We start from the raw sequence: 27473 nt of genomic DNA, 5'->3' as shown, positions 1-27473 counted from the left end.
TAAGTGTAAAGTTGCGGAACGGAAGTGGCTGGCTTCTAGCACATCCTCTGACAAATTGACCTGTCGCCTACTCCAAAGGCAATACAGACTCTCCATCTGCTCCAAGAAGCAGGCCCATATCCAATTCTGCATCTCTGGGGCCACAAACAACACAGCTGATTTTTTCAAAATCTGTAAGGAACTTGCCAAACCTACTTCAGTCTCCACTTCTTCTCAGGCCCTATACACAGTGATGGCCTCCCATGTCACAACCGTAACTCAGGACATCCTGTCCTCTCTCTCTCCTCTATGACCCTCCGCCACCAGCATGTACACTCCCCTGATCCCTCCTGTTCCCCCCTCTAACTCTCCTCATTCTCAGCCGTAGCAGCTGATGAGGTTATCAAGACAGTCTGCTCTAAGAAAGTCTCCTCCAAACAGGTGCTTACATGCTCCTCTAGAACTATCAAGAACAACATTGCCTCTCTTTCTCCCTCCTTGGATGAGTTCTGTAACCACTCTTTTGCTGCTGGCTATTTTCCTTGACCCCTTAAGCACTCCCTTGTGGACCCCCACCTAAAAGCCGCCTGCGGCCCTTCCTACCCAGCTAACTACCTCCCTATCTCCACTACCCCCTTTGTGGGCAAACTCCTGGAGAAGTTACATCTCCCAAATAATCCACCACACTGAATCTGTTGGATTTCTCCACGGCCACCAGTCTGGCTTCAGAGCAGCCAGAGGCACGGAAACTGCTTTTCCTGAACACCAGTGATGATCTGCTCTCAAACATTGACTCCATTTCTTTTTCTGCCTTGCTTTGAAATAGTCAATCTTCCATCCTCATAAATCGGCTCCATGATACACCCCAGCATCATGGACCGGGCACTGGATTTGGTGACCTCTTTCCTCTCTAAGCGGCCCTACCAAGTCCAACTTAGCCCTTTTCTCTCCTCTACTACACTATCGACCTTCGGTGTCCCTCAGGGCTCTCTCTTCTTGCCGTGGATCTTCAACATTTACGTTGCCCCTCTCGCCCACTTGAGTTCCACCTTCTCTCCTCATTTCCAGTGGTATGCTGATGACGCACAGCTTTTCTCCTCTTCCTCCACACCTTCCTCTCGTATTCCTGAATGTCTGACTGCTATTCGGACATTGTGTGCTGCTAACGATCTCTGCCATACCACCAGTAAGACTAAGATCCTTCTCATTGGAACTCCCACCCCCTCCTTCCCTCCTACACTCTGGCCACTCTCCTCGGGTGCCCTTCCCTCTCCCTCATGGGAGGCTAAAAACCTGGGTGTCATTTTCGACTCCTCTCTCTCCTTCTCAACTCAAATAGATGACCTTGCTGTAACGCTCACCTGATTCCCACGGAGGCGCCGGTCTTGGCAGGATGGTGTCTGTGACTCGAAAAGTGAAGTGCAGGACTCGATTGGCTTCCGGGGCTGAGCCTCTTCGCACTGTGTGTCTAACTCGAAGAGTGAGATATCTGCAGGTGAAAGAATATGGGGTTAATGATCTGGGGCTGTCGGGTATCTCTCTCCCTTTCCCTTCCTCGCTTTTCCGTGGAGCCCCAAGGTCAACGTGCTCACCTTAGATAGGTGAATGCTGGACTCTCCATCTGCGTCTGGTGCAGGGTGCCGTTGCCAGTTCCTTCACTGGGTGAAACGTAGGCCTCTTGACATCAGAGGATTGCTACGGTCGTTAACTGCACGAACGGTGAGTTTCCGGACACCTTTTAAGTCCTTACAGTCTTTAGGTGCGTGGGCACGTTATTGTGGAACAGGGCTCTGTATAATGCTTTCTCTATTTGGCTTGCAGGGCTCTTGAGGTAGAAGATGGTGTGAAGAAAGCCGAAGTTCGAGCCAGAGTCTTGGAATGAAGCGCTTGGAAATGCGTAAGTAAATGCCGGTTGCCTGCTTTTCAAAAGCTCTCTAACTGTCTCTTTTCCCTTGCAGTTGTGAGTTCGGGTGTTGAAGAGACGCTGGAGAACGCCGGAGTATTTGCAGGCGCCCTATTGTGGCGGGCGCGATGGCGCGTAAGTAAAATACCTGTCTAATGTCTCTTCTTTTGTCTTTCAGGTGCAGGATTGCAGCGTTGAAGAAAACCGGAATTCGTGGAGTGCCGGTAAGTAATTCCACACAGGAATAACTATGCTTTTGTCTTCACAGGCGGAGGAGCAGCGTGAAGAGATGGTAGCTGCCGATGGATCAGGTGAGGAAAGCGCTGCGCGTGAAGGTCGCCGTGCTAACCTGTTGTTTCTTGTCTTTGCAGGTGCTACTGAAGGCTGGATACAGGAATGGTAAGCGTTTGTTCTTGCAGGTTCAGGATCGGAAAGAAGAAAACTGGAACAGACACGGTGAGCGTTCTGCTGCAGATGCAGAATAACGCGAAGCACGTTTCATCAATCGGGTGTGGTTTAAATAGCCTTGGAGTGATGAGGCGTCTTCCTCCACGGCCTCGCCTAGGTAAGAAAAGAGTTCCTGTTCCAGAAGAGTTCCAGTGTTGTATCCAGGGAGTGGAGCTTGCCCCACCCAGGTAAGAAAGTAGTCCCGGCTCACAGAGGATTCCTATGTGGCTGGTAAGTAAGCAGCATGGTCTGCTGCAGGTAAGTCCACCCAAGCATCTTCATACAAATTATGAGCCCGGCGCTTCCAGTGCCGGGACCAGTGACTTTGATGAGCCTGGTGCCACCGGCACCAGGACAAGGTCCAAAAGATCCCAGTGGGGACCGGCTGGTGCCTAGGATGAAGGTTAGGGGCCTGCTTCCAAGGACGTTGGGCTGGTCCTAGCTCCTTGGAAGCAGTGATCATGACACTTGCGAAGAAGGCCCACTATCAGTTTCACCTCCTCAGAGGCCTTCTCCATTTCCTCACCTTCCCCCAGAAACTAGATGTCTGCAGAGCTCTGGTTCTCTCAAGGCTTCATTATTGCAACAGCGTCTTCCTTAATCTGCCTCTTTCCTCCCTTCGCCCTCTTCAACTAATCCATAATAGGACTGCAAGATGTATACTAGTTCTCAAGCCCAGGGGCTGCATCTCTCCAGCCCTCAAATTCCTTCACTGGCTTCCGGTTGGTGCAAGGATCACATTCAAGACACTCTGCATCATCCACAAGGCCTTCTGGGGTCTGGGACCTCACTACATCCATCTCTCTCTCCCCAAATACCTTCTGGCTACAGTCCTTCAATCCTCTAGCTCCAACTCTCTACAGATCAGATGTTTCTCCAAGCCGAGAGTGGGGTGTATATCAATCGCTTCGGCAAGAGCCTCCCTCTGGAACGGCCTCCCTGCCCCTCTCCAACTTGAGCCGGATCTCCTTAAGTTCTACATGCTTCTCAAGGCCTTCCTTTCATCCTCCTCCTTCCCTCACCACCGCCCCTGCTAGTCTCCTCCTGAAACTTTGACTGGTTGACTGTTGTACTTTTTGAGTCTTTTCTGGGATCAGGCCCTCATTTGACCAGTCTTCATCCGCACCCTTTCCAACCAGCACTTGCCCTCAGGTACCCTTCCCTGACTAGTCTTCTGAGGCTGGTCCACTTCCTGTCCTCGCACTACTAACCCCTAACCCAGTCTTCCCCCTGGCACTTGCCCTCCTGGGCACCCTTTAGCTCTTGTTGAGCCCCTTGGGCCACCTCCATCGGCACTTCTCCTTCTTCACCCTCTCCCTATCCATTCGCCTTTATCTTTCCCCCTCCCATGAACTTCTTATACTGCACTTGCATGATCAGAATGTCACAAGGCCTAGTAGTACCGTTATTGTGGTTGTCTCCTCTGTACCACCACCCCCCCCCGCTCAGCCGTCCTTCTTGTTTTGTGGCACCTGGAAAATCATTCTGCTGCAAAGGCGCCATACAAATGTTCAATAAATAAAAAAAAAAAGTGTTGAGGCCTGCATGTAAATTCCCTGCTGGACTTACTTTTCATACAAGGTTATACCTTCATTGGAAGATAGAGTAGTTCTTGCGGTGATAAATGCCTTCGAGAAGTCAGAGGGTGGAAAAGTCTAGCTCATCATGAATATGTGGACAAGTAGACAAAGGACTGATGACATGGCTCTAACAGCACATTGGGTCACTTTCCCTCTAGTGGAGAGCAAGAGAAGTCATCATATTATGCTGTCAACCAACAAGAAGCACACATCTGGGATTCAATGGAGCAGGTGGTGGCAGAGTGACTCACTCCAGGGCTAATAGCATTGGGCTTTGGTGTTGGTATAAGCTGAATAACCAGAGTTGTAGCTATTTTCTGAAGGTGGGGTGATTGTTGTGAAAAGCAGTTCAGGAATATAGTTGCTGAGTTTCGTTGAGAGGAGATAAGGACATCTGCAGAGTTTTCTGCTAAAGCTTGGCACTGTTACTTAGACATCTTATGGACGGCGGGAAACCGGGATGAAAAAACATCTCTAGAGAACCTCTGCATGATTCTGATCCATGGCCTCGTAGCGCTGCAGAGCCTCACCCTACTGCAGGCCACTATGGAGCCGCAATGGTGGGATCACGCAAAGCTACCTAGTCTCATCCAACCTTGGCAGCCCCCCTATTCTCTCCGGGGGTCTTGAATCCAAGAAAGACAAAAAAACACTATATGAGCCCAGCAGGGATCATAGGAACCAGGAAGATCTGGAGGTGGGAGAAGACGAGCTTGCCCAGTCTGTGCTCACCTGGGCGAGCTGCGCTCAGGACGGCAAACAGAACAGAATGATTGTAGGTAGACCAACTCTTCTTATAGCCCATGGGAAAGTGAGCATGGAGGCCCCTTATAAAGGGATGGCATTTGTGGGAGAGCCTCTTGAGGATAGCAGCCTGCCTTCACAGGTTTGTATTCTGCCAGGTAGCTTCAATGGGACTGACGGGGGAATATTAGGAACATCACTTGTAGGTTGAAATTGAAAACCTGTAATTACAGAATTCAAAACATGTTAGTCATGAGCCTTTTGGCTATAACATTGCGTCATATTTGTGTAAAATTGATACTGCAGCTTGTGATAAATTGTTTAATAAAAAGTTGTAAACATGATGATCAAAAAGGGGCGGGTCTATTTAACCTGTTACATGCCCACATTAAACATTTAAAATATTCTTTTCGATTGACCGCAATATGGAGGATTTATAAGTTAATGACATGGTGAGCAATCGTGTCTTTTGTGGATAAAATCTCATTTACTTTGGCCAGTATTGAGAGAGAACATGTGTGCTGTGGTAATGTGTTTTAAGATTTTACAGAAAATACATCCAACGTGATACCCTTGCATGAGAATAGATGTGTCTAAAATGCATTTTCATTTTAAATATATCCAAATGCTAGATTTCTGGTTCAAACTCTTTATTGTTTAGTAAACTGTACATGTATGCATGTAATAATCTACACATTGCAATTGGTTTTTGAAAGTACATGCATTTCCATTTGAAATGGAACATGTACCTCTACAGGTCAGCTCTAATTGGAAACAGAAGGTGCTATTTTTGTTGGATCCATCAGCATAAATAGCAATTGTCCAAGAGCTAAACAAGGCGAATTTTCATTTCAGACGTTTTGAAGGAATAGTAGCTGTGATTGACGCTCCACCAGTTGACACCGCTCATGACAGTTGAGTATAGCCCATTCAGGCTGGAATGGAAACATTTGTGGTACCACCAGGCCCCTGTCCAACACACAGCACAGTTACGGTCATATGGATCGTTATCCTGATCTCAAGTGGTGAAAGGCATACTGCGATGTACATCCATGGAATAACCTGTTAAAATAAGCAGGAAAGCTCATTTTATATCTGCTAGTACAGTAGTCTCTGTCTAAAGCAGGTCCCTTTGGAAACAGGCTGATTAACAATGAAAACACCATTACACATTCTATTTTTAGTTCACATCTCTTTATATTGGTAGTTTAGTGAGAAAGAATTAGGAAAGGACTGGATGGAGGCGAAATAGTAAGTTTGAAGAAGTCTTTATTGTAACAGGCCCGCCCGGAGCACCATGGCCTCTGTTCACACCAACGGTCCCTGTATCTGCCTGGGGACCCCTGCATTCCAATAACAACAGTGGGCGGGACAGAGACAGGACCCGCATTACCAGCAGAACCTTTGCTAGTCATTACATATCTCTCCCCTCAAGGAAAAAAACAAAATGACAAAGCATATATGAGTACAACTAATATAACCAAAAACAAAACAGATTATTCAAACAACAAACATTTTTAAAACATTTCAATTAACGTATATAGTCCCCTAAACAAACAGGTTCTCTTGTAACCCTCCTTCTCTGAATGACCCCATCACCATTACCAGATTCCACAACCACACCTCTCTGCATATCACCTTTCTTCACACCTTCCACAACCATACCCCTCTGCCTATCGCCCTCCTTCACACCTCCACTTACAATTTGTTTGTCCTCCTCGCTCATCCCTTGTACCTCAGTGGGCCTAGCTAACCTAGCCTTGGACCTCAAGAATGACTACTCCATTCTTCACTGCAGCAATTTTTGGGACCAAGAAATCTACTTTCAACACATTTATTTGTGTACCTAGGATTTTTGATATACACTGATTCCCCTACACCCCACTCTCGAATCCTCACCCCCTCTCTCCTATCAAATTTTTCTTTATTCCTCTCTTGTCCATGTCTGACTAATCTCACTATCTCCTTTCTGTCCACCGCAACTGATTTTGCCATACCCAACAACCCTGGGCAAAGCTTTTTCCCGGATTCTCTTCCCTTGAGAGACACAAATGGAGAAACACCCGTGATTGAGTGTGGCATAGTTAAGTAACTCCATGTCACATGATTAAGTACCTGCCTCCATGGTTGTCCCATTCGCATTGCCATTTGGATCAACCCGTCAAATATCTGTTTACTCTTTCTACTAACCCATTGGCTCTAGGATGATATAATGCTGTCCTGGTATGTACAATGCCGTAACCACACAAAAATTTCTCATCATCTCCGACACAAACTGCACTCCGTTATCCAATACCAACTCAGTAGGGACTCCTTTAAGAAAAATTCTCTCCAAAAATCAGATCAAATCTTTTGCAGTTACCTCTCTAACTGCCTCCCATTCCACCAATTTGGAATGAAAATCCACCATCACAAATAAAAATTTGAACCCATCACCCAAACCAGCTATAGGTCCCATGATATCCACTGCCAACTTTACCCACGCTTGGTCTGGAACGGTGTTGGGAAACATGGGTGTGTACCACACCACTCTGCATTTATCGCTTGACTGGCAAGACATGCAATTCTTCACACACCTTTCAGCCATCTTATCCATCCCTGGCCACCAATCATTTTGTCTCAATTTCCTTTTCATTGTCCCCTCACCTTGATGCCCTTGATGTGCCAATTCCACCAAGACTACCCTAAGAGTCTCCGGAGGCACATAAAATTGCCCTCTCCTCAGCATTCCATCGATCAAACTTAGATCCTCTTTGACCTCCCACCACACATCAAACCTTCTGTCAATCACTTTCTTTTCTGGCCAACCCTCTACTGTCCACTGTTTTATCAACTTCAAATCCTCGTCTAATTGTTCTTCTTGCGTCCATCTCTATCGTCCCACTGCACTCTCCACTTCAGTCACCACACATTGCTCCATCTCCCCATTCCTGTATTTTCCTCCCTCTTCACAGGTAATCTCGACAGGCAATCTGCTACCACATTATTTTTTTCCTGGCAAGTAAATTACATCAAAATTGTACATATGAAGTCCTAAACCCCATCTGCTGATCCTCGGAGATCCCAATGTCCATCTTCCGCTCTCAAAAAGTTGTACCATTGGTTTGTGGTCCGACCTTACAACAAATCTCCTCCCCCACAAGAAGTACTTGAAATGATTAACTGCCCATAACATTGCTAAAGTTTCTCGCTCAATGACCGAGTAATTTCCTTCTGCACCTCTGAGGGCACGAGAAGGGAACGCTATTACACTTTCTGAGTTGCTCTTATCATATTGTATCAATGTTGCACCTAATCCCAAAGCACTGGCATCTACCACCAAAACAAACTTGTCAGCTAGGTCAAACTTGCCAATCGAGGGCGCTTTGATTATCCCCTCCCTGATTTTTTCAAAAGCCTCTCCACACTCCACACTCCACTGGAACCTAACACCCTCTTTGAGCAAAATCCTCAGTGGACATAGATGCAAAATCTTTACCACATTTATGATAGTATTCCGCCAAATCAAGGAACAATCTCACTTGATCTGTATCTGTTGGCAAAGGAGCACCTTTCATAGCATCAACTAGACTTTCTTTGGGTTTCACACATTCACAGTCAACTCCAATTCTGCACTTGCTTCTACACATGGTCAGGCCAGCACTACTCAGCCTACTTAACACCTGCCTATGGATCTCATCATGCTCTCTCTCAGAATTAGCATAAATCAATATGTCATCTTGAAAAAAACGATGTTATGCACTCCCCCCCATTACTGTTTCCATCACACTTTGGAAAACGGCTGCCGCCGACGCCAGCCCAAACGGGCAGCAATGCTGTCACAAAGGGTGTCGTTGGAAAAGGGAGAATCTCCCCTTTCCAACAACACCTCCCCCGATCTCTGGCTTGAAATACAACCGGAGATCGACGGGGGGAAAGGTGAACACTCACCTTTTATTTTCACTGCATCAGTCCAAAATGGCTGCTGTGGTAAAAATTGCTTTCACTTTCACATCAGCGTGCTTTATGCACGCTGACGTGAAACTGAAGGTAATCCAGCCCCCTGGCAGTGAATGGGGACCTCCCCCTCACATAGCCAGGGGGTTGGATTACTGTTTTGAGCGCTCCCTGCTTTGCAGGGAGCGCTCAAAACAGAGTGCCAAAAAGGACGAGCTATCTCGTCCTTGGCACCCTCGAGGGAATTCCAAGGACGAAATTCCTCGTCCTTGGCACTGACGAGGTTAAAGAAGAAGGGGCACAGAAAAAGGGACCATAAACAACAGTGACAATTGAATGGCCTACAGGAAAAATAAATAAGGGCACTGCAGGTACATGGACCTACTATTAGGTTTGTGAGCAAGGGAAAGGAAGAAAGAAAAAAAATATTAAGCAAGGTGCCAATTTGGCATAATTATACTGCAAACTTAAACCTGTTTATAACATTTAGGAATTAGATTGTGTTGCAACACAGGAAGTCAAAACTGGTACAATGACACTGCAAACATGGCGGCCGCAAGTATGGCTCCACCCCTACCTTCCCTACCAGAGCCCGGTACGCCGGCTATCAGATGGGACCGATGGAAAAAAACTGTTTGACACAAATCTGGTTGCCATAGGTGGAGAAAAGTTTGCGTCTGCCAGAAAAGAAGCAATCCTGCTGCCCACTTTAGGGGCGGAAGGCCGCGGGGTATATGATGGGTTACCAGATCCGCTCCAAGAAGGTCAGGGAGATGCTGATCAATTTAGCACAGCTAAGAGGAAGCTGTCAGCTCACTTTGAACCAAAAAGGAATACCACAATCGGAAGGCATAAGTTCTTACAGAGATCCCAGGAACCACGAGAACCGGTGGAGAAGTACATTGCTGCACTAAGAACTTTGAGCCATACCTGCGATTTTGGACATCTTACAGACTCACTCATACAAGATTAATTAGTCCGATGTACAAATAGCGCCAAGCTGCAAGAGAGATTGTTATCTAAGGATCTTACATTGGATTTGGTGGTAGAGATGGCTAGAAGTATGGAGCAGACGTGCAAGTATATGTCAAGCGTACAAACAAGGGACTGAAGTTGCAGCAATAAGGGGAACAAAGAAACCAAGTATGAACCGAGAAGTCAAATGCTTTAAGTGTGGTAGTAATCGCCATATTTCCTCAAGTATGTTTTGCCCGGCCAGGATTATCAATTGTATGAAATGTAAAAGAAGAGGACATTTCGCAAGAGTCTGCCATGATTCTGGACACGTAGAGAATGTAGAGACAGGAAGAAGAATGCCAGAGCAAGAGGAAAGTTCTGTGGTTCCACAGAGTCATCAAGGGAAGCATGTGTTGGAGGTGGCAGATATGTCCTCTCGAGGGAACGGACCAACAAATGTTTTTATGATCGAAGGAAAGGTAGTCACCATGAAGGTTGATAGCTGCTCTCCTTGGACACTAATATCAAGGAAAACTTTTTAAGGGTGTGTACAAGGGAAAGTGGAGCAACCCAGTGATCATATGATTGAACCGTATGCCTATGGAAATGTAAAAATCAAAGTCCTAGAAAAGTTTCAAGCATCCAGAAAGTATAAAAGCCGTAGTTGTGAGGCGGATGTCTATTTGACCCAGGAGGGATTGTCACTTTTAGGCTGGGGTGAGCAGCGGAAGTTAGGGATAAGAATACAAGCGAGTGTGGAATATCCCATCACTGTGGCTGAAGTAAAGGACAAATGGGAGCAGGAGTTTCCAGATGTTTTTATTGAAGAATTAGGGGTGTTGTAGGGTTTCGAGCACAAGATCAATCTCAAGAATGGAGCAATTCCCAATGTACATAAAGTTAGACCAACACCACATAATTTGAGTGGCAAAGTGAAACAAGAGATTGAAAACCTGTTGCAAAGAGGAATTATTGAGAGGATGGAATGTTACAAATGGCTGTCTCCGGTGGTGGTGGCAGCCAAATCGAATGGAGAGATAAGACTTTATGTAGACTGGAGAGATCTAAATAGGAACATTTTAGTTGACAGGCACACACTACCCATCATTGGAGAACAATTTACAACACTGAATGGTGCAAAGCATTTCTCAGTGATTGACCTGTCTCAAGCATACCTCCAGGTACCGCTGACTGAAGGATGCCAACATCTAACTGCATTTGTAGCCATGTTGGGAACTTTCAAGTACTGCCAATCTGGTCCTGGGGTGCCCAAACCATACTGCCTCACCCACTGGGGGGCCTGTCCCACAATTCTTGGGGGCCCTCTTCCCCAACCCCAAATGGAGGGGGGTGTACCTCAGACAGCCGTTTGTAGGAGGCCCAGGGAGGCCTGCATGAGGTGCCCCCGCCAGCCATTTGGGTTGAGGGGGAAGAGGGCCCCTAATAATTGTGGGACAGGTCCCCCAGTGGGTGGGGCAGTAAGGTTTTGGCACCCCGGGGCCAGATTGGCACACCAATGTGCCCCTCTGCGCCAAGGGGAGTTGGGTTACCATAGGAAAAAATGGTGGAACGCATTTTAGTGGGGGCTGTGGGGCACCCCAAAGGGATGGGGAATTTTCTAATAGGATGGGGCGTTGATCCCCCCAATCCCCACCCACAATGGAGTGGGTGCCATGTCATGCAGCCCTCCCTGGGACCAGATATCTGCTCCTAGGAAGGGACACCTGAGCCCAGGGAGGAGTACAGGACAGCCCCTCCACTTATCTGCCCCTAGGGAGGGCTACATGAGATGCGCTGCCCCTCCAATTGGTGTGGGGGTGGAGAGGTGCACCCCCCTTCACAATAGAAAATTACCTGGCGGTGTAGGGGGCCCCTTAGACCCTGCTAAAGGGCAGCCTGCCATTTTGAATAATTGTCTTTGTTTACTAAACTTGCCTTGGCGCAGAGGGGCACATTGGTGTGCCAATCTGGCCCCGAGGTGCCCAGACCTTACTGACCCACCCACTGGGGGGCCTGTCCCACAATTTTTGGGGGCCCTCTCCCCCCACCCCAAATGGAGGTCGGGTGTACCTCACGCAGCCGTTTGAAGGAGGCCCAGGGAGCCTGCATGAGGTGCCCACGCCACCCATTTGGGGTGAGGGGGGGAGAGGGTCCCCAAAAATTGTGGGACAGGCCCCCCATTGGGTGGGGCGTTAAGGTTTGGGCACCCCGGGGCCAGATTTGCACACCAATGTGCCCCTCTGCCCAAGGGGAGTTGGGTTCCCAAAGTGAAAATGGTGGAACACATTTTAGGGGGGCTGTGGGGCACCCCAAAGGGATGGGGAATTTTCTAATGGGATGGGGCCTTGACCCCCCAACCCCACACCCGCAATAGAGTGGGTGCCATGTCATGCAGCCCTCCCTGGGACCAGATATCTGCTCCTAGGAAGGGACGCCTGAGCCCAGGGAGGAGTGCAGGACAGCCCCCCCACTTATATGCCCCCGGGGAGGGCTACATGAGATGTGCCGGCCGTCCAATTGGGGTGGTTGTGGAGAGGTGCCCCCCCTTCACATTAGAAAATTCCTTGGCTTTGTAGGTTGCCCCTCAGCCCCCGCTAAAGGGCAGCCTGCCATTTTGATTTTTTTTCTTTGTTTACTAAACTTGCCTTGGCGCTGAGGGGCACATTGGTGTGCCAATCTGGTCCCGGGGTGCCCAAACCTTGCTGCCCCACCCACTGGGGGGCCTGTCCCACAATTTTTGGGGGCCCTCTCCCCCCCCACCCGAAATAGAGGAGGGTGTACCTCACGCAACCGTTTGTAGGAGGCCCAGGGAGGCCTGCATGAGGTGTCCCCGCCACCCATTTAGGGTGAGGGGGGAAATGCATGGGGTTCCCAGTTTTCTTTGCTGGCTTCGACACTCTAGGCCCATATCTGTAGGTTGCCCATATGAACATAATGTGCTGTGCCGAAAGGCTTGGGGTTACCAGTGAGTTACCCTTTTCCTGTTGCGCCCACGGTAGGTGCACCCACACATGCAAGGTACCGTTTTTGTCGGGACACCTGTGGAAACGCAGTAAGGTATGACATCTGTTGTTGGCGACGTGTTTCGGTGGGAAGCCAGAGCAAAATGTATGAGAATTGTCTTTATTTCCAGCCAATTTCAGAGACATTTCTCTCTGACCACTCACCGAAACACGTCGCCAACAACAGATGTCATACCTTCCCGCGTTCCCACAGGTACCCCGATGAAAACGGTACCTCACATGTGTGGGTGCACCTAGCGGGGCGCAAAAGGAAAAGGGTACCCCACTGGTAACCCCAAGCCTTTCGGCACAGCACATTTTGTTCATGTGGGCAACCTAAAGATTTGTGTCTAGGGTGTCGAAGCCAGCAAGGAAAACAGGGAACCCCATGTATTTCTGAAAATAGGACACCCATGGGAATGCACAGAGGTCTGACTTGCGCACAGCGGCCCATAATTTATTACCCAGAACCCCAGACAAAGTGAACATTGTGTTTTTCCCCCACCAAATAGCACACTTTGTCTGTGATTGTGGCTAATAAACACTGGGCAATTTGCACAAGGCAGACCTCTGTGGATTCCCACAGGTGTCCTCTTTTCAGAAATGCATGGGGATTCCTGTTTTCCTTTCTGGCTTTGACACCCTAGGCCCATATCTGTATGGTGTGCCCGTCTGGAAAAAGTGTGAAATTCAGCTGTCAGAACAGACTTGGGGATACCTGGGTTTTAGGCTTTTCCAATGGCGCCCAGGTAGTTACATCCACTCATGTGAGGTACCATTTTCATCGGGACAAATGTGGAAACGCGGGATGGTAGGCCATGTGTTGTTGGCGGCATGTTTCGATGGGTGAGCCGAGGGAAATTTGTGGAAAATGCGTATTTTTTCCGCACATTTCGGACTTTGCCGGGGTGTCTGGGTAATACATTCTGGGCCGATTTGCACAAATCAGACCTCTGCAGATTCCCACGGATGTCCTCTTTTCGGAAATGCATGGGGTTCCCTGTTTTCCTTGGTGGCTTGGACACCCGAGGCCCATATCTGTATGGTGTGCCCGTCTGGAACTAGTGTGAAATTCAGCTGTCAGAACAGACTTGGGGTTACCTGTATTTTAGGCTTTCCCCTTGGCGCCCAGGTAGGTGCACCCACACATGTGAGGTACCATTTTCATCGGGACACCTGTGGGAATGTGGGACGGTAGTTCATGTGTTGTTGTCGGCTTGTTTCGGTGGGTGAGCCGAGTGAAATGTGCGGAAAATGCAGGTTTTTTTGCCATATTTCGGACTTTGCCGGGGTGTCTGGGTAATAAATTGTGGGCCAATTTGTGCAAGTCTGACCTCTGGCGATTCCCATGATGTACTCTTTTCGGAAATGCATGGTGTTCCCTGTTTTCCTTGGTGGCTTGGACACCCGAGGCCCATATCTGTATGGTGTGCCCATCTGGAAAAAGTGTGAAATTCAGCTGTCAGAACAGACTTGGGGTTACCTGTGTTTTAAGCTTTCCCCTTGGCGCCCAGGTAGGTGCACCCACTAATGTGAGGTACCATTTTCATCAGGACACCTGTGGGAACGCGGGACGGTAGGCCATGTTTTGTTGGCAGTGTGTTTAGTTGAGTGAGCCGGGTGAAATGTGCGGAAAATACGTTTTTTTGCCACATTTTGGACTTTGCTGGGGTGTCTGGGTAATAAATTGTGGGCCGATTTGTGCAAGTCAGACCTCTGTGGATTCCCATGTGCGTCCTCTTTTCGGAAATGCATGAAGTTCCCTGTTTTCCTTGGTGGCTTGGACACCCTAGGCCCATATCTGTATGGTGTGCCCGTCTGGAAAAATCGTGAAATTCAGATGTCTGAAAAGACTTTGGGTTAGGGGTGTGTTCGGCTTTCCCCTTGGCGGCCAGGTAGGTGCACCCACACATGTGAGGTACCGTTTCCATCGGTACACATGTGGGAACGCGGGAAGGTATAACATTTCTTGTGTTTGTGTGGTTGTCATAACGTTTTGACCCATTTGCTGGTGCCCTTTGTCACACAACCCTTTCATTTCCCAAATGTGCCCTACATTTAGTCACTGCTTTAGGCACCATACACTTTTGTAACCTGCATAAGTCACCTACCCTTGAAAAGGTCTGCCTGTGCTCTTTCAAAAAATGTATGCTTGCTGTTCTTCACCACATTGGTTTTCCTGATTTACACATGCTAAGTACATCAGTTCAGGCCGTGAGCATAAAACACCTGTGTACCATAGCTCAGTGTTTGGCTTGTTGTATTGCTTGTTTTATAAAACACTACAAAAAAATGTATGCTTTCCTAACTGCAACAGGCTGGGGAATGTAGCAGAGCATTGCTTTTCTCAAAATTCATAGAAGCCATTGCCGTACCAAGCCAACCATGTCCACCACATACCTTTTTTTCAGTAATTTTCCCGCTTTTCCCCCAATCTATGTCATTTTCCCCTACCTAGTTTTTGCCCGACTGACGCAAATAACCCCTTCCTAAACTTGGAATTTTGTCTACTTTTCAGAAATGTATGAGTTTCTGTCCTCCAATTCGACTTTCCTACCTTTTTCTTCCATTCCGTCCATGCATGTCCAATTGGCAAAAATTGCCAAAATCGCCTACCTCTCACAAAACCGTTGATAACCACATCAAAATAATGTTTTGTCGTTTACACTCAAACTGTTCTTGAAAGCCAGGAAATTGGGGCATTCAGCACAGCAAACCATTTGTTCCTAGATCTTACAAGGAAAAGACCACAGGCTTCTTTGCACATCATTTTATTCGCATCTTTTGAAAAAACACAAAATGTTCGCACTTTTTGGTTATTTTCTCTCACCCCCCTACAGCAACCTAGGATTCCTGGGTGGGAAAAAAGTGAGCCAAAATGTGAGAAAAAAGGGAGCCAAATTTGGCCAAGATATCTCATGTAACAAAAAAGTTACAAGGCATTGAATGGCCACATACCGAAATCACCAAAAAAGGCCTTGGCATTGGGGGGGGGACCCATGGCAGTTAAAGGGTTAAGGCATTCAATTATCACTGCTGTTTTATGGTCCCTTTTGCTGTGCCCCTTCTTCTTCAAACCGATGATCCAATGAGCTGAGAGCTTATAGGCAAGCTCTCAGCTCCTCCCCTTTTTTTCACGGAGCCTTGCCCAGAAGGGGAAAGTTTTCCGGAACTACGGCCCTGGAGAGATTGAAATGTCCTTCCCCTCTCCTCACCTCAGTGGCTGTGTCAGCTGAACTCTGGCGTGTGTGTAGCAACCCGCGGTGACCGTTAGTCGCCTGTCGGCCCCTGCATGACTCCTCGCCGCAGGGGCTGCGGAAAACAGGCTCACTCTGGTCAGCTTGGGTCCTGCGAGCTCGGGGTGTTGTGTGCGCATAGATCCCGGTGGCTGCATTCAAGGCCGGACGCTCTCCACAGCAGCTGAGCGGCCCCTCACAGCACAGCGCTTCTCCACACGGCGGGCCTGTGAGACTTCGTCCATCCCATCCTCATCGCCATATGAAAGGATTGGATGGAGGCAACATGGAAAGTTTGAAGAAGTCTTTATTGTAACAGGCCTGCCCGGAGCACCATGGCCTCAGTTCACATCAACGGTCCCTGTCTCTGCCTCGCGACCCCTGCATTCCAATAGCAACAGGGTCGCGGGGCAGAGACAGGACCCGGATTACCAGCAGAACCTTTGCTAGTCATTACAAATAGCATTACCAATACAAAGGGATATAAGTGAGGATCTAAGCACAACAATGACAAAAGCAAAAAGAAAAAGAAAGAAGAAAGGTAAGACGCTCTTACAATGAAACATATGCACATTTCGTAATGGTGATCAGTGAGAAATGTGTAATCATGGGGAGTCATAATGGAATTCAACATTGAGGCAGAGAAGTCAAGTAAAAGAAACTACATAATGCGGTTAATGGTATAGGTGTTGCTGTGTACTGCACAATATCCTATCAATGTATTTTCAACTAATGAAAGTCAAGGGCATTTCCGTCTGTTATTACATCAAATTAGGTCAATTATAAGAAAAGAAAACTGAGTGTACTTAGTGTGCTGACACTGCTAAGGCTTTAACTGATAATACTTGTGTTTTCAAAGTACCAAATTATTATGCATATTTTTATATTCTAAATGACCTTTTTGATCAAAACAGTTCATGATTTGTACAATTTTTAAACATGATCGCTGATGACTTAGAATATAAACACATGCATAATGATTTGGTGTTTTGAAAAATATTTGTTTAATTAAAAGGTTTTGCTTTGTTATTTTGATTTTGTAAAAGGCTTGCCAGTCTCAACACACTGAATAGAATCAAGCTTTTTCATTGTAATGAGGAAGGTAAGTCAGTTGAAACCATTTTCTATGGCATAGCATGGAGCCTCCCTAGTTTGCATCATGCACTGCCGAAGGAACTGCATGGTAGACCCTGATGAGTGATCACCATTGCCAAGGCCAGCTACTGCCAAAACACCACAGCCAATGCCAACAATGTAAGCAGAGCCCTCTTCAAAACCATGCAGCACTTCATCCACCCTCTGCCCGGGCCACCGTTACTGCACTCCATCGAAACATCCACTGCCATTAGTCTATTTTCATCAACAAGATCTGCATGATCATCCAACTCTTAGACACCAATGCCACAACTGACAGCACACTCACTACACCTCCCATGTCACAAAGTCACAACTACTTGGACTAATTTTGAGGCTCACTATGAAAAACCTCACTGCCACCCTAGCATCCCTCAAGGCCACATCATGTGCGGACGAGCAGTAGTTGAGACAGGAGGACACTAGAGCTGTAATCAGTAGCTTTGTGGTTTGAAAGGAACACAACGGGCATCCTTTGCAGATGTTGAATCTGCCAAGAGCTGTAGGTAAATCAGGCCCCCACCGGCAAAAAAAGCAATCCCCTCCATGGAGTCCTATGAGATGCCAGCCCAAATGCCGGCTACCCACACTCTGTACAGCGCTCTGCTGCTCCCGAGATACGTCTGTGCTTTAAACAAAACAAAACAATGAAAAAAGAATTTAAATAGGGCTTCACACCCTAGCGGGCCACCTGCACCAACTCCCTTGGCTTCATCATCAACAGACACCTCTACCTCAAACAACACAACCGGGTTGGTACCAACTTTCACTGCAGCAGGAAATCAAGCCCTTCATCCCAGAAAACAACTTAAGATCTTCTGTCCAAGTCTTGGTCTTCTCCCAACTTGTTGATCTTTTGGAAGGCTTTCTGGCAACTAACCTGGCACCCAGAGATGTGTCCTGCATGGGCTTTGCAATTTAAACCACATCACCCTGACCCTCATTGAACTGCACTGGCTCCTGCTGCAAGCACATTTAATCTTCAAATTCTGTTGCATCATCTACAAGGCTGTCACCCTGAAGATCCAATGTTTCCTTACATCTCAACATGTTTAGAACTGAACTTTGCTGGTGCAGGAAGGAAAGAACCATAAAACAGACCTCCTCTGTCTACGCCCAAGACTCTGGAACCTCCTTCCCGACAACAACCGACTCACCCCCTCACATCTACATTTCAGAAAGGATCACAAGACCCTCCTCTTTAGGGAATCGTTTCTCCCTAACATGCTCCACTCCCCAGCCTACCTGAGAGTAGGAGATCTGCTCCCCACTGTTTCCTCCCTTGGTTTCTTGGAGATTCCTTGCTGCAAATTGCCTGCCCACCCCCTCCCAGCTCGCTTGTATCCCTGCTTCCCTCCATGTGTACTTCCCCCTACGATTTGTAAAGTTCTCTGTTGCTTTCAGGAGCTAGGTCTGAGCTCAATAAATACCCTAAAATGAATGATAAAAAGAATAATCAATTCCTTTATTTTAATGAATCACTAATAAAATTACAGTGTGCATATACAAAACAAAATACTACCACGTCAATAATGCCTGTGCCCCACACAACATTCTCTCTTTCATTCCCTTCCTGGTCCTTTAAACAGACCTTCTTCTATGCAATCATCATCTTTTCCTAAAGTTGCTCCTGTCCAGCAGTAGTGAACACTAACCTTTCTGTACTTCTCCTGTCCTTCTATCCATTCACCCTCTTCCTTACTGCTCAACACATAACCAGAAGTAGAGTGCACTTAAAAGTGTGTCCTTCATCTGAATTGGAATAGTGGAGCATGTTTATTCATTCACTGAGGATTCTTTGAGAGGACATTAGGAATTAGATCACTTCCATATATCAGTCTAGCAATTACACTGCCTGTTTTTACACAATTATGTGAATTAAGTGCATAATCCTACTCTACATCAAAACAATTATAGACATAATGAACCGGACTTGGCAGAACCATCATCATTACAGTTCCATTTATTATCTATTTAGAGAGAAAAGCTTAGAACCTTACATAGAATGAACTCACGCTCAGTTTAATTCCAATAGTGAAAATGGAGTACTGAATATGCCATTACAAGCCGCTCGTTATGTTAGGAACACCAAACTTAAAGGGTGGCATTATGTTAATGAGAGATAGAATTTAATCAGTTGTCATTGTAAACATATTAAATTGCTGAATAAGCATGTTGGCTTGATGCAGTCTAATCGAATTAAAAGACAACAGGTATGTTTGGGGTGACCAGGAGCGAGTGTGCTGTGGCTAAGATGAGAGAAAATGTGTCAGATTCCTTGTTCAGCTGCAGACTATCGAACTGTAGGCTGCCCCTGCCTAGAATGAAGATATAGATATTGGATTTGTTCCATGTACATGCACTGACATAGAGTAATTGTAATAAGATGAAAAAACTTGTCAACATATATAAACTGTGATGAAAGTGTTTATTCCATGGTCAATACTGATTTTGTCGACATGTGTTTCTACCACATCAGTCTTTTTCGAGGTGCAATATTTAATATATGGTCCACAAAGCTTTTAAAACACATTGGCCCTCATTACGACCCTGGCGGATTTTTTCCGCCATCGGCGGACTTTTCCGCCATGGCGCAAAGTCCCTTTACGCCATGGCGGATGGCGGACTTACCGCCCCATTCCGAGGTCGGCGGGGCGGTAAGTCCCCATTGACCCATTTACCCTTCCCCATTCCCATTTCGGCCCCATAGGGCTCAATGGGAGTGGGGAAGGTGTTAATTACGCCACCGTACACTACGGTGGCGTAATTAACACCGAGGTCCCATAGCGCCATGGATTTTTACGCCCGCAAAAAGCGGGCGGAAAAGTGACCATGGCGCTCTGGGAACTCGTAGTTGGCGGTAAGGGGTCGGCGCAGCTAACGCTGGCGCAAACCCCTTACCGCCAGGGTCCTAATGAGGCCCATTGACATTAGTTAATGTCAGTATCAATTAAAAAAAATAACCATTAACAACAGCACATCTGGAGCTCCTGGGCTCCCTGGCTAAGCCCATGCCCGCACTGCCAGTCTTCTTTTCCGTCATTCGACCGATGAAGCGAGTGTCAGTAGCTGCTTTTGCCACCTCCTTCACTCCCCCCACTCCTACTATTCACTCTCACACTGGCTCAGCTCTTACTAACTTTCACCTCTCCATCTCCAACACCCTTGAGATCCTTGCCCCTGCCATGAGGATCTGCATGAAGCCCAAACTGACCTTTCCCATACTCCAAAGGCAATACAGACTCTCCATCTGCTCCAGGAAACAGGCCCATATCCAATCCCGCTCCTCTGGGGCCACAAACAATATGGCTGAACTTTTCAGAATCTGTAAGGAACTTGCCAAACCTATTGCAGTCTCCACTTCTACTCTTCCTTCTCAGACCCTATACACAGCATTGACCTCCCATTTCACAACCAAAACTCAGGACATCCTGCCCTCTTTCTCTCTCCTCTATGCCCCCCGACACCTGCATGTACACCCCAATGATCCCTCCTGTTCCCCCCTCCTACTCTCCTCCTTCTCACCCATAGCACCTGATGAGGTCATCAAGACAGTCTGCTCTAGTCTCTAGTCTCAGTCTAGTCTAGTCTGTTTGAAAGTATCCTTCAAACAGGTGCTTACATGCTCCTCTAGAACTATCAAGGACAATGTTGCCTCTCTCTTTCCCTCCTTGGCTGAGTTCTGTAACCACTCTTTTGCTGCTGGCTACTTCCCTTCACCCCTTAAGCACTCCCTTCAGTACCCCCACCTAAAAGCCATCTGCGACCCTTCCTGCCCAGCAAACTACCTCCCTATCTCCACTACCCCCTTCCTGGGCAAACTCCTGAACAAGTTAGTCTTGTCCCAACTAATCCACCACACTGAATCTGTTGGATGTCTCCACGACCACCAGTCTGGCTTCAGAGCAGCCAGAGGCACAGAAACTGCTCTCCTGAACACCAGTGATGATCTGCTCTCAAACATTGACTCCATTTCTTTTTCCGCCCTTATCCATCCTGATCTGTCCTTTGACATGGTCAATCATTCCATCCTCATAAATCAACTCCATGATACCCCCCGGCATCACGGACCAGGCACTGGATTAAGTGACCTCTTTCCTCTGTTAGCGGTCCTACCAAGTCCAATTTATCCCTTTTTTCTCCTCTACTACACTATCGACCTTCGGTGCCCCTCAGGACTCTATCCTCTTGACTTGGCTGTTCAACATTTACGTTGCCCCTCTCGCCCACTTGATTTCCACCTTCTCTCCTCATTTCCAGTGGTATGCTGATGACACACAGCTATTCTCCTCTTCCTCCACTCCTTCCTCTCGTATTCCTGACTGACTGCTATTCAGACATGGTGTGCTGCTAACGATCTCTGCCTTACCACCAGTAAGACTGAGATCGTTCTCATTGGGACTGCTACCCCCTCCTTCCCTCCTACACTCTGGCCAGCCTCCTCGGGTGCCCTTCCCTCACCATCATTTGAGGCTAAAAACCTGGTTGTCATTATTTTCGACTCCTCTCTCTCCTTCTCAACTCATATCGATGACCTTGCGAAGACGGCCTCACCTCCTCAGATGCATTCTCCATTTCCTCACCTTCCCCCAGAAACTCGATGTCTGCAGAGCTCTGGTTATCTCAAGGCTTGATTATTGTAACAGTTTTTTCCTTAATCTGCCTCTTTCCTCCCTCTGCGCTCTTCAACTAATCCATAATAGGACTGTAAGATGTATCCTTGTCCTCAAGCCCAGGGGCTGCATCTCTCCAGCATTGAAATCCCTTCACTGGCTTCCAGTTGGTGCAAGGATCAAATTCAAGACACTCTGCATCATCCACAAGGCCTTCTGGAGTCTGGGACTTCACTACATCCAACTCTCTCTCCCTAAATACCTCCCGGCTACAGTCTTTCCATCCTCTAGCTCAAACTCTTGTCAGATCAGATGTTTCTCCAAGCAGAGAGTGGGGGGTAGATCTCTCTCTTCGGCGGGAGCCTCCCTCTGAAATGGCCTCCCTGCCCATCTCCAACTTGAGCCGGATCTTCTTAAGTTCTCGATGCTTCTCAAGACCTTCCTTTTCTCCTCCTCCTTCCCTCTCCACCTCCCCTGCTAGTCTCCTCCTGCCGCTTTGACTGGTTGCCTGTTGTACCTTTCGAGTCTTTTCTGGGATCAGGCCATAATTCGACCAGTCTTCACGCGCACCCTTTCCTACCAGCACTTGCCCTCAGTTACCCTTCACTGACTAGTCTTCTGAGGCTGGTCCACTTCCTGTCCTCTCATCAATAACCCCTGTCCCTGTCTTCACCCTGGCACTTGCCCTACTGGGCACCCTTTAGCACTTGCTGAGCCCCTTGGGCCACCTCCATCCGCACCTCTCCTTCTTCACCCTCTCCCTATCCCTTCACCTTTATTTTTCCCCCTTCCGTGAACTTCTTATACTGCACTTGCATGATCAGAATGTCACAAGGCCTAGTACTACTGTTATTGTGGTTTTTACCTCTGTTCCCCCCCCCCTCCCCAACCCTCCCTATTGTTTTGGTGGCCCCTGGAAACACTTTCTGCTGTATAGGCGTAACACAAATGAATAAATAAAAATAAAAAAGTTTTGAGACATGCATGTAAATTCCCAGCTGGACTTACTTTTCATACAAGACTGTACCTGCATTGGAAGATAGAGTAGTTCTTGTGGTGAAAATGGCCTTTGAGAAGTCAGAGGGTGGAAAAGTCTAGTTCATCATGAGTATGAGGACAAGTAGACAAAGGACTGATGACATGGCTCTAAAATCACATTGGGTCACTTTCCCCCTAGTGTCGAGCAAGTGAAGTCATCATATTATGCTGTCAACCAACAAGAAGCAGGCATCTGGGATTCAGTGGAGCAGGTGGTGGCAGAGTGGCGAACTCCATGGCTAATAGCATTGGTCTTTGGTGTTGGTGTAAGCTGAATAACCAGAGTTGTAGCTATTTTCTGAAGGTGAGATGATTGTTTGTTGTGAAAAGCAGTTCAGGAATATAGTTGCTGAGTTTCGTTGAGAGGAGGTAAGAACATCTGCAGAGTTTTCTGCTAAAGCTTGGCACTGTTACTTAGACATCTTACGGACAGTGGGAAACCGGGATGAATAAACATCTCTAGAGAACCTCTGCATGATTCGGATCCATGGCCTCGTAGCGCTGCAGAGCCTCACCCTACTGCAAGCCACTATGGAGCCGCAATGGTGGGATCACGCAAAGCTACCTAGTCTCATCCAACCTTGGCAGCCCCCCTATTCTCTCCGGGGGTCTTGAATCCAAGAAAGACAAATAAAACACTATATGAGCCCAGCAGGGATCATAGGAACCAGGAAGATCTGGCGGTGAGAGATGACGAGCTTGCCCAGTCTGTGTTCACCTGGGCGAGCTGCGCTCAGGACGGCAAACAGAACAGAATGATTGTGGGTAGACCAACTCTTCTTATAGCCCATGGGAAAGGGAGCATGGAGGCCCCTTAAAAAGGGAGGGCATTTGTGGGAGAGCCTCTTGAGGATAGCAGCCTGCCTTCACAGGTTTGGACATGTGCTGGGAAGAGAGGATGTTGGGGTAATAAGGTATTCTGCCAGGTAGCTTCAATGGGACTGACGGGGGAATATTAGGAACATCACTTGTAGGTTGAAATTGAAAACCTGTAATTACAGAATTCAAAAGATGTTAGTCATGAGCCTTTTGGCTATAACGTTGCGTCACATTTGTTTAAAATTGATACTGTAGCTTATGATACATTGTTTAATAAAAAGGTGTAAACATGATGATCAAGAAGGGGCGGGTCTATTTAACCTGTTACATGGCCACATTAAACATGTAAAATATTCTTTTCGATTGACCGCAATATGGAGGATTTATAAGTTAATGACAAGGTGAGCAATCGTGTCTTTTGCGGATAAAATCTCATTTACTTTGACCAGTATTGAGAGAGAACATGTGTGCTGTGGTAATGTGTTTTCAAGATTTTACAGAAAAAACATCCAACGTGATCCCCTTGCATGAGAATAGATGTATCTAAAATGCATTTTCATTTTAAATATATCGAAATGCTAGATTTCTGGTTCAAACTCTTTATTGTTTTTCAAACTGTATATGTATGCATGTAATAATCTATACATTGCAATTAGTTTTTGAAAGTACATACATTTCCATTTTAAATGGAACATGTACCTCTACAGGTCAGCTCTAATTGGAAACAGAAGGTGCTATTTTTGTTGCTATCCATCAGCATAAATAGCAATTGTCCAAGAGCTAAACGAGGCGAATTTTCATTTCAGTCGTTTTGAAGGAATAGTAGCTGTAATTGACGCTCCACCAGGTGACACCGCTCTGGCTGATGACAGTTGAATAAAACCCATTCAGGTTGGAATGGAAACACTTGTGGAACCACCAGGCCCCTTTCCAAATTTCAGCACAGTTCTTTTCAAACGTATCGTTGTCCTTATCTCGAGTGGTGAAAAACATATTGTTATGTACTTCCATCGAATCACCTGTTAAAACAAGCAGGAAAGCTAATTTTCTATCTGCTAGTACAGCAGCCTCTGGACCAAGCAGGTCCCTTTATAAACAGACTGATTAACAATGAAAACACCATCACGCATTTTATTTGTAGTTCACATCTCTTGATATTGGTAGTTTAGTGAGAAAGAATAGCATTACAAATACCAAGGAATACAAGTGAGGATCTAAGCACAACAATGACAAAAGCAAAAAGACAAAGAAGAAGAAAGGTAAGACGTTCTTACAATGAAACATATGCACATTTCGTAATGGTGCTCAGTGAGAAATGTGTAGTCATGGGGAGTCATAATGGAATTCAACAATGAGGCAGAGAAGTCAAGTAAAAGAAACTAAATAATGTTGTTAATGGTATAGGTGTTGCTTTGTACTGCACAATATCCTATCAATGTCTTTTCAACTAATGAAAGTCAAGGGCATTCCCGTCTGTTATTACATCAAATTAAGTCAATTATAAGAAAAAATAGACTGAGTTTTCTTAGTGTGCTGACACTTCTAAGGCTTTTAATGATAATACTTGTGTTTTCAAAGTACCAAATTATTATGCATGTTTTTATATTGTAAATTACCTTTTTGATCCAAACAGTTCATGATTTGTACAATTTTTAAACATGATTGTTGATGCCTTAGAATATGAACACATGCATTATGATTTGGTGTTTTGAAAAATATTTTTTTAATTAAAAGGTTTTGCTTTGTTGTTTTGATTTTGTAAAAGGCTTGCCAGTCTCAACACAATGAATTGAATCAAGCTTTTTCATTGTAATGAGGAAGGTAAGTCAGTTGAAACCATTTTCTATGGCATAGCATGGAGCCTCCCTAGTTTGCATCATGCACTGCCGAAGGAAGTGCATGGTAGACAATGGTGGCTGATCACCATTGCCAAGGCCAGCTACTGCCCAAACACCACAGCCAATGCCAACAATGAAAGCAGAGCCCTCTTCAAAACCATGCAGCACTTCATCCACCCTCTGCCCGGCCCACCGTTACTGCACTCCATCGACAAATCCACTGCCATCAGGTCTTTCTTCATCAACAAGATCAGGAAGATCGTCCAACTCTTAGACACCAATGCCACAACTGACAGCACACTCACTACACCTCCCATGTCACAAAGTCACAACTACTTGGACTAATTTCGAGGCTCACTATGAAAAACCTCACTGTCACCCTAGCATCCCTCAAGGCCACATCATGTGCAGACGAGCAGTAGTTGAGACAGGAGGACACTAGAGGTGTAATCAGTAGCTTTGTGGTTTGAAAGGAACACAATGGACATCCTTTGCAGATGTTGAATCTGCCAAGAGCTGTAGGTAAATCAGGCCCCCACCGGCAAAAAAAGCAATCCCCTCCATGGAGTCCTATGAGATGCCAGCCCAAATGCCGGCTACCCACATCTGTACAGCGCTCTGCTGCTCTTGAGCTAGGTCTGCGCTTTAAACAATAAAATTAATAAAAGAATTAAAATAGGGCTTCACACCCCAGCTGGCCACCTGCACCAAGCCCCTTGGGATCATCATCAACAGACACTTCTCCTTCAAACAACACAACAGGGTTGGTACCAACTTTCACTGCTGTAGGAAATCAAGCCCTTCTTCCCAGAAAACAACTTCAGATCTTCTGTCCAAGTCTTGGTCTTCTCCCAACTTTATGACCTCTTGGAAGGCCTTCTGGCAACTAACCTGGCACCCAGAGATGTGTCCTGCATGGGCTTTGTAATTTAAACCACATCACCCTGACCCTCGTCGAACTGCACTGGCTCCTGCCACAAGCACATATAATCTTCAAATTCTGTTGCATACTCTACAAGGCTGTCACCCTGAAGTTCCAAAGTTGCCTTACAAAGAATCCCAGCATGTGCAGAATTGAACTCTGCTGGTGCAGAAAGGAAAGAACCAGAAGACAGACCTCCTCTGCCTATGCCTCAAGATTCTGGACCTCCTACCTGACAACACCAGATTCACCACCCTCACATCTACATTTTAGAAAGGATCCCAAGACCCTCCTCTTTATGGAATGGTTTCTCCCTAGCAGCCTACCTGAGAGTGGGAGATCTGCTCCCCACTGTTTCCTCCCTTGGTTGCTTGTAGATCCCTTGCTGCAAATTGCCTACCCTCCCCCTCCAAGCTTGCTTGTATCCCTGCTTCCCTCCATGTGTCCTTCCCCCTACGATTTGTAAAGTTCTCTGTTGCTTCCAGGAGCTAGGTCTGGGCTCAATAAATACCCTAAAATGAATGATAAAAAGAATAATCAATTATTTTCTTTTAATTAATCACTCAGAACATTACAGTGTGCACATACAAAACAAAATACTACCACTTCAATAATGTCTGTGCCCTACACAACAGTCCCTCTATCATTCCCCTTCATGGTCCTTTAAACAATGATTCTTCTATGCAATCATCATCTTTTCTTATTCTTCCGCCTGTCCAGCACTTGCAAATGCTAACCTTTCTGTACTTCTCCTGTCCTTCCATCCATTCACCCTCTTCCTTACTGCTCAACACCTAACCAGAAGTAGAGTACACTAAAAAGTGTGTACTTCATCTGAATTGGAATAGTGGATCATGTTTATTCTTTCACTGAGGATTCTTTGACATTAGGAATTAGATCAGTTTCTTAATTTCCCAGTTTAATTCCAATAGTGATCATGTAGTACTGAACATGCCGTTACAAGTGGCTTGTTATGTTAGGAACGCCAAACTTAATGGGTGGCATTATGTTAATGAGACGGGGGATTTCATTATTTGGCTTCGTAAAAATATCAAATGACTGAATAAGCATTTTGGCTTGATGCAGTCTAATCGGATTTAAAGCATTGACGAATCTGGTAGTGATAGGACTGTGGAAACACTAAAAACGTTAGCCCATTCTTATGGCACAAATAACCAGCGTAGAGTTGTTAGAGATAATGACAATATGGTCACCCTGTATGATGCCGTAATTGCTGCCAGGAAGAAGCTCTTAAGGAAAATGGTGATAAAGGCTTGTTGTAATAGTGCTCATTCATGCACCACTCAAAAGGAAGAGATTCATGA

The 27473-nt window shown here is 46.4% G+C and overlaps 1 protein-coding gene across 2 annotated transcripts in view; it reads right to left on the bottom strand.

Annotated features, from left to right (window-relative positions):
• Positions 1-27473, bottom strand: part of LOC138471859 (ficolin-2-like) — a 522856-nt gene that overhangs the window by 4252 nt on the left and 491131 nt on the right. Inside the window, exon 10 of one of the 2 annotated variants that reach the window (XM_069609717.1) lies at positions 23972-24407. The exons of the other annotated variant lie outside the window; for it this stretch is intronic. Within the exon in view, the coding sequence (XP_069465818.1) occupies positions 24169-24407 (239 nt within the window). The 3' untranslated portion in view covers positions 23972-24168. Of the gene's footprint in view, positions 1-23971; positions 24408-27473 lie in introns of those variants that run through there. 2 annotated transcript variants of the gene reach the window in all.

Source organism: Ambystoma mexicanum, chromosome 8 (assembly GCF_040938575.1).
Source record: "Ambystoma mexicanum isolate Mex_15411 chromosome 8, UKY_AmexF1_1, whole genome shotgun sequence".
Lineage (NCBI taxonomy): Eukaryota > Metazoa > Chordata > Amphibia > Caudata > Ambystomatidae > Ambystoma > Ambystoma mexicanum.
This window is presented reverse-complemented; position numbering and strand designations above follow the sequence as displayed.